This window comes from Pyrgilauda ruficollis, unplaced genomic scaffold (assembly GCF_017590135.1).
Source record: "Pyrgilauda ruficollis isolate IOZ18807 unplaced genomic scaffold, ASM1759013v1 scaffold36, whole genome shotgun sequence".
Lineage (NCBI taxonomy): Eukaryota > Metazoa > Chordata > Aves > Passeriformes > Passeridae > Pyrgilauda > Pyrgilauda ruficollis.
Window position 1 is genome coordinate 5,507,074 of NW_024525045.1, and position 17,132 is coordinate 5,524,205.

At 36.5% G+C, this 17,132-nt stretch overlaps 1 protein-coding gene across 3 annotated transcripts in view; it reads left to right on the plus strand.

Annotated features, from left to right (window-relative positions):
• FARSB (phenylalanyl-tRNA synthetase subunit beta) overlaps positions 1–17,132 on the plus strand; it is a 36,569-nt gene that overhangs the window by 704 nt on the left and 18,733 nt on the right. For all 3 annotated transcript variants that reach the window (XM_041475602.1, XM_041475600.1, XM_041475601.1), the window contains exons 2-15: positions 347–402; positions 1,331–1,485; positions 2,004–2,076; positions 2,359–2,474; positions 2,914–3,064; positions 3,760–3,868; positions 6,138–6,208; positions 7,498–7,559; positions 7,646–7,697; positions 9,215–9,276; positions 9,688–9,895; positions 10,311–10,391; positions 13,385–13,477; positions 15,544–15,661. In XM_041475602.1, coding sequence (XP_041331536.1) covers positions 347–402; positions 1,331–1,485; positions 2,004–2,076; positions 2,359–2,474; positions 2,914–3,064; positions 3,760–3,868; positions 6,138–6,208; positions 7,498–7,559; positions 7,646–7,697; positions 9,215–9,276; positions 9,688–9,895; positions 10,311–10,391; positions 13,385–13,477; positions 15,544–15,661 — 1,407 coding nt within the window. The remainder of the gene's footprint in view (positions 1–346; positions 403–1,330; positions 1,486–2,003; positions 2,077–2,358; positions 2,475–2,913; positions 3,065–3,759; positions 3,869–6,137; positions 6,209–7,497; positions 7,560–7,645; positions 7,698–9,214; positions 9,277–9,687; positions 9,896–10,310; positions 10,392–13,384; positions 13,478–15,543; positions 15,662–17,132) is intronic.

Genomic DNA, 17,132 nt, shown 5'->3' on the forward strand with positions numbered 1-17,132 from the left:
CCTGTCTGATCAGAATAGGAGCACTTTGCAGAAGCTGCCCAGTTATTCCCTTCTGGTTTCATTATCTGTTCAGGCCAGAGTTGCTCTGACAGACCTGGCTGAGGAGCTGAGCTCCAAAGATCAGCAGCTCTCCCTTGTGACTGTCAGAATACCACATCAATAAATCAGATATGTACTAAAGAAGCTGCTACTCAGGTACATATATAAGGAAAAGTCTTTAAATTACTTTTACCATATTTTTTTTCCAAAATAGCATTTGTTATATTTTTTGAACATTCCAAACATACATACACAAATTAGGTCTGAGGTCTGCTTATTAATCAAAATTCACCCTCTTCCTTCACAGCGGATGAAGAATTTGATGAGCTTTGCTTTGAGTTTGGTTTGGAGCTTGATGAAATAGTAAGTAATGTTTTTATTTGTTGCTTTTTTGAGTAGATGTCGCATATTGACAGGGTTGATTTTTGGTAAGAGTTTGTATGGCGTTGTTTCCAGCATATCCCCTGTTACAATGTTCTAATGGACTGTATTAACACAGGTGTTTTGAATCTGGAAAAATCCCCTCAGACTTACAAAGTTACTGCTTTGGAAGCAAGAGACTCCAAGATGGCATATTGCAATACTTTCTGGAGGTCAGCACTCTGTGCCTCTTGATCTTCAGTCTCAGGCACCATTTTATTTAGCAGCATACATATGACCACAGAACATGTGTGAATCATATTTTACAAGATCTGCTTGGCTTTGTTTGATATGCAGTCATCTGTGCAATATCCACAAAAAATGTATTTGTCCTGGACATTGTTACCTGAGTTGTAACTAATTTATATTTAATGTTTTGATTTAGGTTCTGTACTTGTGGAGATTTGCTAGCCCTAATAACTCTATCCATGCAAATCTTGTTCAAGTATACCTGTTTTGTTTTTGCCATTTAATTTTAGTTTATTGGCTTTTTAATGATGTTTATCAAAAGACATCTGAATGTCATATGTTATACTTTATTTCAGAATAAATTTGATTGTGACAAGTCATTTGCCAAAAATAAGGTCTCAGATCTCTGCTGGGGTCTGACAGCCTGGAGGTTCTTGCTTCTATAATATTTTTTCTTAAAATTAAAATTTTAATAATGAACTTTTATTTTGGTACAGTGTCTTACAGTTTCTGAATTTAAGGTTTTATGTAATTTCTTGTACTTGGTGTGTCCATTTGCTGTATAAATGCAAATTACAGTGTTAAACTTCTAATTAATACAGTTTCTCCTATCATACCACTATCATACTGCTATCAATGTTAAGATATATCAGGTTAAAACTGCATTTTTGCTTGATTTCAGACATCTGAGAAGGACATTATAAGTAAAGAAAAGGGTGAAGAAAAGGCCAAGGGTGCGTCTGATGTCGTTCTCTATAAAATCGATGTTCCTGCCAACCGCTATGATCTGCTTTGCCTGGAAGGGTTGGTCCGAGGACTGCAGGTCTTTAAGGAAAGGTAAGGCAGAGTTGTGAGATCTCTGTGTGGTTTGTTATTTGTTGAAATATGGGTCCATTTCTGGTCAGTAAACAGAAATTCCTACTTGCTTGCATTTGGAGTATGATTACGTGTGTAGGTGAGGTTCATCAGGTGTTCCTCTGGAGAGATCTATTGCATAACTTAAAAAGACTAGACTAGAATGTTTCTGGGGTTTGTATCTGTTCTAAGAAGTTTTCAATTGCTGTTCCATTTGAGACTTATTCTCTGTAAAGAACTCCTGTAGAGAAACTTCTGGTCCTTTCTAATAAATACCAAAACACATAATTTATTTCCCTTTTCTGCAATGACTTTATCTTGCTGAGTTCTTCCTTTCTAGTTCGGTAATCTGTTGACCATCCCATAAAAAACAAGTTTTGCACAGTTAGCTAATTACATACCAAGAAATGTTACCAAGGAAGTTTTCTACATGTAATTCCTGCTACATTTCTAGAGTTTGCTGCATTTCAGCTACAGACTTACTTCTGTTTTTGTTTTAGGATAAATCTCCCTAGGTTTGAAAAGATAATACCAGCTGAGGGTGAAGGTCAGAGGCTAATTATCACTGAACAGGTAATAGTGTTTACTGCACCTTTGTAAATGCATTGAGAGTTGCTGAAGCAGCACGATCCATATCAGTACAATTTTGTAAGAGCAGTGAGACTGGAAATCTTATTTGCAGAACAGGAGCTAAAGACATTTAAATATCTCTACTAGTTGTGATCTATTCTTAGGAATGAGGAGTGGGAGGAACAATAGACAAATTGTTTTGGGTGAACCTAGTAGCAGATCAAATCAAAGTTCCAGATGCAGCTCAAATCCAATCTCTTGAGATGCTGCTGTTGTAACTTGCAGACTGCCCAGGTCCGGCCTCACGCTGTCGCTGCCGTCCTGCGAAACATAACTTTTACCAAGGACCGGTATGACAGTTTCATCGACCTCCAAGAGAAACTGCACCAAAATATTTGCAGGTTAGTGCTTGAATTTGGAGTAGTGTCTAGTGTCTGTGTTATGATTTTATCACATGTTAAAACTGCACATCCCTATTGCAGAGAGGTGTTATGGTTATGCCAGGGAAAATCTATAGGAGTTCTCTTGATCCTTCTCATTTCCTTGCCTGTTCTTGTCTGCTGCCATTATTGTTCAACATAAATAGCTGTTACAGTTCATTCAACAGTTGAAACAGAAGTGTTCAGCAACATTCCCATTGCATTTGCCTTGACAATTGTGTTGCTATTCATAATAATGTTTATTAAAATGTTATTAATCAAATAATTTTCTAGGCTTCTCAAAATTATCCTTCTGCTTTTTCAGTAAGCTCTGCAAATGCATAGAAGTATAGAGCATCATACTCTATGAAACTCCAAGTATTACTAGTAAAAACATTATTTTGCCTTCTTTTATTTCTAGGAAAAGAGCACTAGTAGCAATAGGTACCCATGACTTGGACACCATCACTGGTCCATTTACTTTTACAGCCAAAGCACCTTCTGAAATTAAATTTAAGCCCTTGAGTCAATCCCAGGAGTACACAGCCTCACAAATTATGGATCTATATAGGGTAAGTGGAATTTTTCAGACTTGTTGCACTAAATGAGGAACATAAATTTCCAAGGCTAAATATCTCTCATATCCTTGTTATTAGAAGTTGTTCTTACAAATAAAACACAGTTATCTTCTGTAGCTTAACAGCCATTGAACATTCCATATTTTGCTTGTCCTGTTGGAAAACACTGGCCCTGGAGACAAATCCTCAAGTATCTTTGACTAAAGAGTAAGAGAGCTCAGAAACAGAAGAGACTAAAAGGAAATTAGATTTTTGGTACAGCACATACTTATGTCATTAGAACAAATGTAATTTTTGAATCAAATTTAGGTATGTGTCAGTATCCAGCAATTTATAACTAAAAGTATAACTGTGTTAATTTTTTTAACTTTTTAAGAGGAGTTTGTATAGGCTAAGGATATTTGGCAGTGTTTGTGTGCTGTGGTGAGCAAGACTATCATTTGGACAAAATGACCTACACATGTTTGAGACAATCCTTAAATAATCTGCAGCACTTCTGAAGAAAACCAAAAATTCATTTCATACTTTTCCTGCTGCTGGGAGCAAACACTCTTTGTTAGTAAAGTACCTAACTAACCCAATCCTTCCCACCTTCAAAGTTCCCCTTAATCACTCACCAGAGGATTGTGGCTCTGTGAGAGTTCACCTGTGAGCAGAAGTGAAATTCAGTTTGTGCTTTGTTTCTGCAGACTGACAGCCACCTTCGGCACTATTTGCACCTGATTGAAAACAAGCCACGTTACCCTGTCATTTATGACAGCAATGGGGTTGTTCTGTCCATGCCACCAATCATCAATGGTAAGATTAATTTGTGACTGCTGTGTACTGTTATTGCTGTTTTGTGTGTGAATTCCTGTCTGACAAACGCTGATGTGTCATGGGATTATTATGTTTCCTTAAAATGGTTTCATTTATAATTTCATGAAGCCTTCTTTCCTTCTTTCAGTTTAAAGGTAGTCAGGTTTTTTTGCTCCCTCCCTAGGCTGCTAGTGTTCATTTTTCACATCTTCATCTCTTCATCAGAAGGGTGTAAAATTCAGACTGCAAACCTCTGCATTGAGTTTCTCATACTCTTCCCCAGCTCAATGAAGTTCCTTGTGACAGAAACTTTTGTCATGAAAGCATTTTGTTTAGCTAAAAGAAGGCAGCAAGAAGTTATTTTGTAAACTGGTAATTGCAACTTTGTACTCCATTTTATGAGCTCACAGCAGGGAACTTATCAGCAATGGGATCTAGTTTTTTTATGGATCCTATTGCTGTCACACTAAGTGATTTCAGAAGACTTTAATTGCTTAAAAAGAAAAAATTGGTCTAGACTTTTTTTGCATTGTTTCTAAATATGGGTGTGCAAAAGATACCATGGGTGATTTTTGAGAACCAGGTTTACTAAAGTCATTTAATGGCATGTCAAGAATTACTTGTTAAAGAAAGATAATTCAGTATACCTATATACTGAAATATAGGTTAGTAAATTTCAGGTAATTTGCAAATTTCAGCAAATATAGGTCAGTAAATTTCCCTACACTGACCAATAAGTCTGCAGTGATAATCTCTTTGGATGTATGCTTCCTAATAGACCTTATACACCTAACCCAAATCTTCTTAAAAGGCAGCTCAAACTCTCTGGCAGGGACTGGTAACAGTAACTGTTCTGAATTGAATATGCTGTCAACCACTATGCCTGATCCTTCTTTGTTAGGCTTATTCCAACTTGGGGGTGTTCCATGTGTGAGCACTGCATATTGTTTATATTTTATCAATTAAAAATGTTGGGCTAAATTTAACACCTGCCTCTGCTTTAGAGAACCGTAATCTAAGAGAGGCTTCCAGGTCAGAGGTGCTTTTTAAACAGATACTGCAATGTAAACATCTGTATTGGTTGTTTGGATTATCTACAAGCACTGAAGTGAAGGCTTGTATTTACTTTGAAGCGAGTCCAGAGATGCTGACTCCATTCCATCTACAAAGAGATACAGCACAGCTGTAAGGGAGTACAAGATCCCTCAGTCCTAAGATCTCTGCTGCACCTACCTTCCAGTCTGGCTGTGACCTCATTTCTCAGATAAGAAACTAAAACAGAGAAGCTAAGTCAGGGTCAAACAAAGGAGGCAGGATTTCCCATCTATATCCTAATGCATTCTTTGGCTCTGGTATCTGCACTAATGAATGGTGCAAGGAAAGGCAAAAGGACAAAGAGGCTGGATTTGACATGATCCCACACGGTTCTAGGACTGTGTGTGCCTATTCCTGCATGGTTCCCAGCCAAGGAATTCACTCCAGGTGTGCACTGCCCATCTGTACCTAACAGGCAGAATGAGATCTCTGTACAGCTGCTCCAGATTGCTTGTGCCTTACTAACAGACCCCACTTTTCTAGGGAACCATCTACTGGGGGTCTTCACATCCAGTTTGCAAAAGAGACACTTCAGGTGCTTCTTCCAGACAAGAAAATTCTTGAGTGCAACAGGGATGTGCTTTGGTGCACACATCATAACTCCCAGTATAGACAAAGCAAATTCGTGCCTAGAAGGGACCCATACTAGGACCTAAATCACTGCTGTAGAGCAACCTATAGGGTATCAGCAGTGTCAGGAGACCACAGAATGACTATTGATAGGCATTAGTCTAAATCACTTTTTAAAAACAATTTCATTTGTTCCTGCCCAAGGAAATGACATACATCACGCATGTGATGGGAATGTGAGACTAAACCCAGGGAAGATGGGATGCTGTGGCAGTGCAGAGCCCTTTGCTAACAGCAGATGGCCACTGTTCTGTTAGCTGGCTTTTCCAGCTGGCTGCCAGGATACCTGAAGATCCCTGTGTCTTGCAGTGTAAAGCATAACCCAGTCAGAGTGTCTGACCTGCCTTTTTCCTTTTCTTTGATTTATAAATTCAAATATAAAAAGAGTTGCTATTCTGCCAACAACTGTGAACGTTGATGCAGTAGATGGTGGCTTTTTTAAGCTGTGGAAAATGACAGTGATCTTTCTGACACAAAATCAGTATCAGTGCTAATGCAATAAAACTAATATTTCTCAACATGTTTTTGTTTTCACATGTTTTAGGAGATCATACAAAAATAACGCTAAATACCAGAAATGTGTTTATTGAATGTACAGGCACAGATATTACAAAGGTAAATTAATCTTTCCTATTTTTGATATGCTTTAAATAATTGTTTTCCCTTTGGATAATAGAGCTCCAATACAAAGACCTACAACAACAAGGCATTTATTGTATGGAGCCAACTTTCCAATGCAAAAGTTGTAGGACTGTGGAATTCCCTGGAAACAGTTTCAGGCTTGCTCTATAGATAGCATTGTGTTTTCACTGAAGTTTGATTTTACTGCATCTTTATTTTGACACTAAGTTTTCAGCTTGTATGAGAAAATAATTCAAGTAAATTAGAGACTTTTTGTTCTTTTTGAGCACTTTTTCTAAATCTGAAAGACTTAGAAAAGAGTAAAATTTACTAAGACTTCCTGTTTTGGCAGAATACTATTTGTAAAGATTCATTTTGTCTCCTACTGAAAATTTGGGCTGAGGGAAGAAAGACAAGGGTTTTTCTACTTAGTTATCTTTATCACGCAGGGATGCCATGCAAATAATTGCTAAATTCAAGTCTTTCCATATGCAAATTCTGTAACTCAAAGCTGAAGCATGAAAGCCAAGGAGCTATAATTGCCTGTTCTTGAATATAGGTTGTGCATTCATTGATAGTTTCCTGAAGTGTGTAACTTGATGCTTAAGAGCAAAACTGCTTTTAACTTACTCTACTGCAAAATGGTATGTTAACAACACAAATAAATTTGCATGTTGGGAAGTGGCTTCTAAGCAAACTAATAAATAAGTATTTCTTGCTACTGCTTGTCTTGATAGTAAAAATGAATATAATGTTGTTCTTTTACATGAAGAAAATTACACTGTCAGACATCAAAAAACCCCTTTGTGGATTGAGAAGTTCATCTGAATCTCATTATTACATTTCATTATACTAACCTCTTAATATATTAACTGTAAAACAAAAAAAATTGCAAACAAGATTGTTTGATAATGTATTGCCGAACAATGCAGTCCTTCAGCCTCTCCATTATCACTTGAACTTCAGTAAAATTACTGATTAGGTTAGGAAGACCCAGTTCCAAATGGTAATAAAAAGCCTAAAGTGTTTCTAAAGAGCAGAGTTTAGAAAAGATACACAAAGGCTTCAGAACCTTGAAAACTCGATTTTCAAGCTTTTGCACAAATGTCTGCAGCAGAAGGAATTTTTTTTTAAATTCACTGTAATATTCTAGACTGCTAGGAAATTAGAATAAAATGAATAGGGTGTAAGATGAGATATTTTCCCTGTTTCTTGTTAAGATATTTTGTCTACTTCAACACAAGATGACAGATTTCAATGTGATTATTATGTTTGTTTTGTAGGCAAAAATTGTTCTTGATATTATAGTCACGATGTTCAGTGAATATTGTGAGAAGCCATTCACGTGAGTATAAATCTCCAGGCAGAGAGACATTACATTTGGACCACGTGTTAAAACCAGTTTTATTTACATTTTTCTGTCTCTCTCAGTGTCGAAGCAGTAGAAGTGGTTTATCCCAATGGGAAGACCCACATGTATCCGGTAAGCACAGCATTAGGACATCTCTGTGTCCTTAGGGAGAGGGCTTGTTTTACACAAAGTCTGCTAAGAGTGACATTGTTTTCTTTTCCTGCAGTTGCAGCATCTGCTGGTCTGAGGTGTAGTGTAAAAACCCAGCTTGGCACTTTCTCTATATTAGTGAGTCAGAGTATCCTCTAACCCCACGAAAAATAACTCCAGCTCCAGCTTCTCCTTGTCAAGGAAAGTCATTCTGAAGCTCCATTGAATTATGATGAGATTAAAATACACTATTATGGTTTAGAGTGCCTGTGATAGGAACCTTTTCAGGAACAAGTAAAGATTGCAATCAAACGTCATTATCTGTGTCTAAAGCTTTTAAAATCTACATGTTCCAAATCAGGAAAAATGAATGCAGGAACAGGTCCTTAAGTCTATAGACAACTGAAATCAGCCTCAGCATAATGTACTTATCAGATCTGGAAGCTTTCATGCCCTTCAGTTAAAATAATCTTGTAACACTGCATTTTTCAGTCTCTCACTTTACAATCACCAACTATGTAAAAGTCTAAAAGGCAGAATGTTGACTTCAAGTTCAGTTCAGAGCCCCAGATAGATCTGTTCACAGTAATGGAGTCTTATATTTTTATTCTCTTAATAAGTATAAAGAAAGCAATTCCTCCTGTTTCCTGGAAGTAACTGAAGACAGAGTTGAACTCTGGTTATGAACTGTGAACTCTGAGTTATGAACTCTGGTTGAGTTCATAAAATCACATACACCAAGGGAGTACAAACTGTTTAGAGGGAAAGAAACTTATTTTTGCTAACGGTTTTCTAGTCATTTTAGCTTTTTCTTTTCACAATGTCAGTTTTATTCACCAGAGGAAAGATGTAGAATCCTGAAAAGATATCCAACAAAATAGAAATCTCTGCAGTAACCAAAGCAGCTTCTCTAGATAAAATAGAGAAAATAAAAAAACCCCAAGATTCATATGCTATATTTGTATATCAAGAAGTTTGTAAACACATGAAATACATAAATACATATAAAATAACTTCCTTAAACATGTTGCGCACTTGCTAAGCAAAATACTGGTAGGTATTTGTGTGCTAATAAAGAAATAGAAAGTCTTCCTTCCTTTTCCTTTTAAAAGTCATTTGATCTGTAGGAGACCATGAGATCTCATGCATGACCATTCTGTGCTTTAGGGCTTTGACTTAGGATGAACTGCTCACCAGAAACTTTCAGTGACTCTGTTACTTGCATATATCAGGAATTATCGGAAGTTTCAATAACGGGGATTTCATGCTGCATTCACCCTTCCAGCTTAACCAAGAACAGCTTTTGCATCACATACTAGAGTAATATTTTCAACAATCCTGTTCACTTTAGAATGCTAAATATAGCCTAATATTCCACATTTGTCTTCTGTGGGTGTCATTTTAGTATGGCAATTAGAAGCTAGATTACTGAGATTGAATCCTCTTAGGTAGAAATGGCAGGCACTGTACGCGTGACAAATCTTTGTCTTTCTTTTTAGGAGCTGGCTTACCGAACAGAGAAGGTGAAACCTGAATACATTAACAAGAAAGTAGGAATCAGGTGTGTTACTGCAAATTAAAACAGTTTTTATTAACCATGACAAAGGTACTAGAAGACATTGATTATTGCATTGTTTTAAAAATGTTTAGACTTTGTGATTATTTTTAATTTATCAAAAATCAGGGGTTATCTTGGGTAATTAGATCGACTCTGTAACAGAGTCCCCTGCTTTCAGAGAACGTGAATTATTCTTTATGGCTTCACACAACTATTACGAAGTAAAGGAAAATGACCATCTCATGAGTGAGAATCTGAGCTGGTTCTGTTTGGATGCTAAGTCTGTGTACAGTCCATAAAGCACTTGCAGATTGTTCAGGATATGAGGCAATGCAGAAAAAACATTGACTATTTTACAAAGCCAGTCAGTACGTTGCAAAATCCATAAATGAGCACTCTCTTGTTTTGTTTCAGTGAAACTCCATCAAGCCTGGCAAAGCTGCTGACTAGGATGTGTTTGAAGTCACACGTCACAGGGAATGGGAACCATATAGAGATTGAAATCCCTCCTACCAGAGCAGACATTATCCATGCCTGTGATATCGTAGAAGATGCAGCAATAGCTTATGGTTATAACAACATTCAGATGGTGATTCCGAAAACGTACACCATAGCTAATCAAGTAAGATTGCCCCTTCAAATGAATGCTCTGTTGTCAGTAAATGACTGCTGCATGCCAGAAGGGCTTTGGGGAAAACAGAACCTAGGAATTAAATATTTTGACATGCTTTGCCTTGAGAAGTATTTACCATGGATGGGATACAAAACAGATGCCCCACTGATTTGAATAAGTCTAAGACCAGTGGTTGCTGGTACTTGAAAAAAGACAGGGTTTAAGTAGGGAACCCGTATTAAATCTCTAATTGGGAGATTCATTTCCTCAGGCAAGCCTAAAGGCAGCTGGCTAATGCTTTCAAAAATTTTAAGCATAGTCCCTCCCTAGTGAATTCACAATCATGTAACAGACAGAATCACCTCGGGAAAGAATAGCAAAATGCTTTTAGATGGAAGCTGAAAACTGTTTTGTTTCATTTTAGCTCCCCCTCAATAAGTTCTCAGAACTTCTGAGACTGGACTTGGCAGCTGCTGGATTCACTGAAGCACTCACTTTTGCCCTGGTATATTTTCATATATATTTTCATATATATTTTCATTTCATATTTTTCTTAATTGCATGTTTGAACAGTGATGCAATCAAAACTGCAGAGGGTGGTCTGAGGATATGTTATTGTATAAATGTATCAGTATCATCCAGTACTGTTTTGGCAGCTGATTGTTTCCTAGGGCTTTGGAATCACAGTATAATATTTGGTAAGTTTGTAGGTCAGAGAAATTAAATGAGTCACTGTTAATGTGGTATGCAGTTCTAAGTATAGAGAGGGAAATAGCTGCTGAAGGACTGGTTTTAGTTTAACTTGATAAGATGAAGTTGTAAGACAGCAAATCTCTCTAAAGACCTTAGTCACCAGATGAAATTCGTCATAATTCAATAATCTGGAAAAACAACATGAAAATTTGTACTTTCTGGTGGGTATTCCTACAGTGTATTGAGATTTACCTGTTTATATATTTTTCTTTAGTATTGTCACTTGCCCACGATTCCTTGCATTAGATAATTCAATCTGCAAAGAGCTTATTTTAAGAATACCCATAAAAAAGTTACACTACACAGACATTAGGGGGACATCCTTTGTAAATTTCACCACAGGTAGGGTTTTGAATAAAGATAACAAATAGATATATGGTATATAGATAACAACTATAGATAAAAAATATAGCATTGTTATCACTGGTTTTAGGTATTCTTTGTTACAACCATGCCTGTGGTCTTTGACCAAGAATTAGGACTCTGCAGCAGTCCACTGTGCCACTCAGGTACTAACTGATGCCATAATTTGTACTGTGGAAATTATACAGCAGGATCATTGTGCTAAAACAGAATGTTTTAGCACAACATCTTTGTCATGGCCACTTGCTCAAACTCCTTAGCTGTGAACTGGATCAGAGAACCTGATCTGCTATTAAAAGCAAAGAAGTTAAATATGCTCCTATGCCCTCCAAATGCGTGTGGTAACTGTCCCTATATGGAGACTGGCGTAGGCAGATATTGAAAATATACTATATATTTTTAAAATTCCTTTCTGTTGCAAGATCAAAGCCTTTGCCTAAATGTCCAGTTTGTGCACATTTTAACATATGGGGAGCTACCATCACGTATTCTGTTAAAATCTCTGTGGAGCTTCTCAACTTCTTCCTGAACCTAAAACTTACTAGATGGCCAGAGGGATAAATCCTTGAAAGTATACAACCTCTTAAGATAGGAGAGAGTGATCTGCTCACAGATTATTTTTTACTAATTTACTCATATATTTTAAGATGCAGCATGTCAGGCTCCTAAAACACTTCTGATAGTTGAACACTTCAGGTATATAACCACATTTGGTAATTTGAATGGACTGAATAAAATTTTAACAGCTTCAGATTTCACAGAGCTTCAAAAGTAAAATTTGGTCTCTTTCTGAAAAATATATTCCAGTTTTAATATTTGGTTATTAACTCATTTAAGTAACCAGGACAATAAGTAGTATTGTGCTGCAGTATCTGACAGAGGTATTCAGGCCTGTGGTTACTACCATGTTGAGGCAACAGTACATATAGTCAAGCTTTTAAACTTTTTCTTTATTCATTACTATTGTTATCCAAAATTAATATTTCCTAATTCATTATTAATTTTTGAGTGCTGCACTCTGATTCTTTGAACACATAGTTCATTTTTTTCAGCACCAATAGGTAATACATCTATATGTCTATTCCTATAAATAGGAATATATTACATTGCTACAACTGAGAACCTGTATGAACTGCAACAGCAGAATTTTTGAAGGTCATGTAGTGTGTCATGATATCACATTTCATATTTGTATTTCTGCTGTGACAGGATGAAACTCAGTCTGCTGCATCCCCAACACTTTATTAAGTGAGGCTTATGATGTCGATAACTTTTATATAATTTATGTTACAACATTCTGTACCCCAGTGTTGCATGACAAACACTGCTTATGTATTTGTGCACTCAATCTGTTTCTTGGGTAGAGCCCCAAATTACACTTTTACACAATAATGTTGCCTTCCATGAGGAGCTCTGGTTTAGCCAGAATGCATTTAGTTAAATCACAGTAACATGCTGAAGTTTAGATAGACATATGAAAACTGTTTAACACAGTTCTCTCCTCCTAAGTTCAGCATTCCTTGTGTAGTTTGGGATTTTCTTAAATGATTATTCAATAATCCACTTTTTCAGATGGCATCATGTGCTCATTTTTCTCACAGTTGGTCTATCAACACACTTTGTGAGTGCTGCCAGTGCAAAGGGAACACTTCTGGGAGACTGCAGTACACAAGTAAATCCTCAATTACATGCCTAGTGTGCTACTGGTTTCTTTATTACTCTAATAAAGCTATAAGTTCTGGAAATCTGAAGCGTGGATCTTAGAAGTAGCATCTATTGCATTGGCTGAGCCTGATAAAGTGAATGCATATTGTTTTACTGACCAGCTTAAAAATACACAGGCTTTAGAAATACAGTTTTTAAAAACACTTCAACCCCAAAAATTGAACAAACTACAAGAATCTTATACAGCTCTGAAAAGTGAAGGCTTGGCCATATGAGCAGTTTTTCATAGACAGTACTGTACTTTATGTAAGTGTCCCTCAATGGATTGTTTTACTTTGTGTGAAAGAACAGATACCAGTCCCTCTACAAATGCTATTTTCAGAATAAAATACTTCACCCACTGCAAGTCAGGGTGCAGAATCTGAGCCTGTTTTTAAAATAAATTACTACAATCCGTGACAGAAGCCTAAGTAAACTCTTGTTGGGGTTTTTTTAACCCAGCTTAATTTTATTTAGTAATTAACATTTCTAAATAAACCAGTTTGCCTACTTAGTTCTAAGACTAGGGCTTAATTTGTATTGTGAGTGTTACGTGTGAGAGGCTATATTATGGGGCAGTGCTACAATTCTATTGTTCATTCTTGAGATCAAATTTCATCTTTGGCTTACTGTCTATTTTTACCACTTGACCTTGATATGTTTTTGTCTCATTTTCAGTGTTCTCAAGAAGATATTGCAGATAAACTTCGCATGGACATCTCTGCAACAAACGCCGTGCGCATAGCAAACCCCAAAACAGCAGAATTTCAGGTGAGATCATTTACACTTTGAAAGCAATATTGTCATGTGTTCACTTAAAAAGGAGAGAAAGGAACCTACAGGAAATAAAATTTATACACTATAAGCTACATTTCCTGCATTAAAGAGCTTGTGTATATTTATGTGCTGAACGTGTCATCTTCTGTTACTGCACTGAGAAATCTCTCTTCTGCTGTGAAATATCATCAGCTCTTCAAGAAAGCAAAGTGCCATGCTCTGTGTAGCACAGTGTGGCAAAACTGAGCAGTCTTATTCAGAAAATCCCAGATGGTTGATCAACTCCCTTATCTAGAAAACCTATTCAGCATAGAAGGAACTATTAGATTTGGCAATCTCTAAACTTCCTGAGCTTTGGGTAGGAAACATTTGGGTTGGTTTCTTTTAAATATCGATCATTATTACTCTTGGTTTGGTTTTTTTTTTAATTCAGTGATGCTCTTGAAGTATTTTAATACTTCTTTCTAAATCATTTGATCTTAGCTAAAGCAGAAAGTGAGAGTTAAAGTATGGTATTCTCAATAATTCTGAAAATACCAAAGACTGTACCCATAGGTATTATATTTCTTTTCAAGAGGGTTGTTGGTTTTTTTTAAGATGCTTTCTTTAGGAATGTAAATTTAGAGGCCCTTTTTTTTCTTTCTAGCCTACAAAATACAAAGGTAAACTCACTTTAGAATGGTTTTGAAAAGTTTCAGGAGTCTGTGAGGTATTAATATTTTGTGATTTGTGATTTTTCCCTGAAGACCTTTAGTACATCTGATTTCTCTGAGTTTCTGAAATACCTTCCTAGATATTATCTCTAATATTGATGACAGTCTTCTGCTGCTCTGACATTCAAGAACAGAATTTTTGCACACCTTCTATTTGGTACCACAAATCAGCAGTCATGCAAGACACTGTTGGAATCTGTTCAGACCATTACCACCTGTTGATTTCTATCATTTAGCATGGTGATTACAGTGAGAAATATGGAATGTACCCCCAACAAACAATAAAGAGTGAACAAAAAGAGAAAAATGGCAGCCCCTTTAGCCAGATACAATTTCAAACTCCTGTTCTTGCAAGACTGCAGACCTTTGCAGTAGCAGTGCTGCTAAGCAGGGTTATTATGGGATGGATAATTCCTTGTGGCAAAAATAGTTTCAATCTTTTAAAATCTGTAGGCATCCCTGAAAATTGGAAAGGATGCACTATAAACTTTCAGCTTTAGATGGTAGCTGGGATGGGATTCTCAGGATGACTCTCCTCATCCCCTGTTCCCTGCCAGCAAGGGAAGGGCAGGATGATGGCAGGGTCCACCTTTTACTGAGTGTAGAGCTGGAACTCCTCACTGGTTAAGAAAAGTAGGATAAATAGACAGAAATGCTGCATGACCAAGCATAAGACATAACTGTGGCTGAGCACATGTGACTTATAACCTGCAGTAAAGGAGCAGAGTCACTGCCACCCCTCTTACATTAGATTTACTGAATCAGACTCTTGTAGTTTGACAAATAAAAAAGGTGCCATTCAAAGGAAGTATTTGAGTGGAGAACACAGAAATGTTACTGTTCTTACAGATACATTCAGAGGTGTGATTGTCTCTTGCTTGGTTCTTTGAACACATTTTCTGTAGATTTCAGGTGTCCCTGACTGAATATTACATAGCATTTTTCTATAGCATAAAGATAACATTTTAAATAACACTTTATATTTCCAAAAAATGCCTTAGAATTTGCTTTTGTATAAGTGAGAGTAAATGTATGGGATTTTTTTTCAATTTCTTTATTTTTTTTTCTGTGCTGCACTGCAACTGAACCACCTGTGAAATGGTACCAGTTCTTAAGCTCACTTATAAACTCTTTGAGAAAATGCAGTATATAGAATATGGAGAGAATGTACATTTCCAGGTTTAAAAATTCTAAATCAAAGTTGCTTAAACATAAGAGATAAGTGCAGTATTTGCACTTGACTACTTTTAAATTCTTGTTATGAATGGACAAAACAAAAAAAAAAAAAAAAAGAAAACAAGATATTTGGAAGATATTTGACTTGCAGCATCTCTGTTTGTCCTGCAGGTGGCACGTACAACCCTCCTTCCTGGGCTGCTGAAAACTATTGCTGCCAACAGAAAGATGCCCTTGCCTCTCAAACTCTTTGAGATTTCTGACATTGTAGTAAAAGATCCTAATACAGGTAAGAAGAGAAGGTTCCTCAGAATCTTTGATAATGGAAATACATTTACATACCAAGTGGTAATAGTAAGTAAATCTGTATTTCCTTTAAAATAAGCATTTCATAATAATAGTAATTCCATACTACAGTGGGGTTTTGTATTAATGTCCACAGCACAAGATTTAACAGCTTGGTTTACAGGCTGGATTTTAGAGTAGCTGGAAATGTTAATTTTAGATGCTCTCTCAGAAGTGCAGAGATACACAGCAACTGTTTTTAGGCATCTAAATATTCCTTAAAATCTGTCACAGATACTGAAAAACTGCAAGCATAAACACAAGACTAAAAAATAATCTGCTTTAAATTGCTTGTGTTAATGTGCCTATTTTTCTTGCTCTTAATTTATCACTCCTTCATGTTTTATTGGGAAAAGTAATTGATATTCTTATCAGGGATGTATCTCATGAGAGAACCTGCTGGTAGTGTTTGCAAGTGGCACAAACCCTGGAAAGCAGAGATACCAAAGGCATGCTGCTGTTACAGTTCTAGAGCCTGCTTAGGCCACGGCAGTCTCAGTCATGTGCAGGGCTATGCCAGCTGGAAAGCACAATGTCTCGAGCCTGGGAAGAGCAGGTTTTATTTATAGGCAGATTATATCCTAGAGAGCAGTTATTCAGAGGAAGATTTTGGGGTCAGTGTGTCTCGACATGAATCCCTTTTCCATCATCTTTAAACAAGACTGCTTGTATTTGTTCTCCCAAATTATTTTCTGGGAAGCTGATAACTGATATGAAGAATGAGATTGGTAGCAGAGATACAGGGTAGAGAATGGAAAAGTCTGTGCAAAAAACTGTATCCATAAATAAAAAGCTCCACAGTATAAAATTTCCTCTCTCATTAATAAAAATATTGTCCTTATCTTTCCACTTCATCCAGCTATGCTAAGAGAGCACGGCTGCTCTAGCCATGTAATCTTAATTGTTGTATGTGAAACAGGCAAAGCAGCTCGTTCACTTTCCAAAAGCTTCAGTGAAATTCTTCCTGTGTTTTGGGGCCTCTTTGCACTGATTTCACTGTATATAATCAAAATTTCAAATTGCCTTTATCTGGAAAAATATATCACAGTAAAATGAACTGTAAAAACCAGGTTTTTAAATGTTAAAAATTTGCCTAAATTTTACTGATTCAAGTCTTTCTCTACGGTATATTGAGAGAAAAGGAGTGACCAAGCTACAACTTCTGGGAGGAGTTGAATGGAGTTTTGCCTCAGTAAAAAGGCTGACATTACTTTAAATTCAGTGGTAGCAATGGTTCTGTTGTTTCATTATCTGGTTTCAGATTTTAGTGATGGTGTTTAAAGTATCTGGAATCTGCCAAAGTTTTATATAAGGCCTAAACAAAATGGCAAGTAAATTGCTTTGGTGATTAATTTAATTGGTAGATTACCTTTTTTCTTTTTTGAAGGAAAAAAGAGCCTTGCCAAACAAAACAA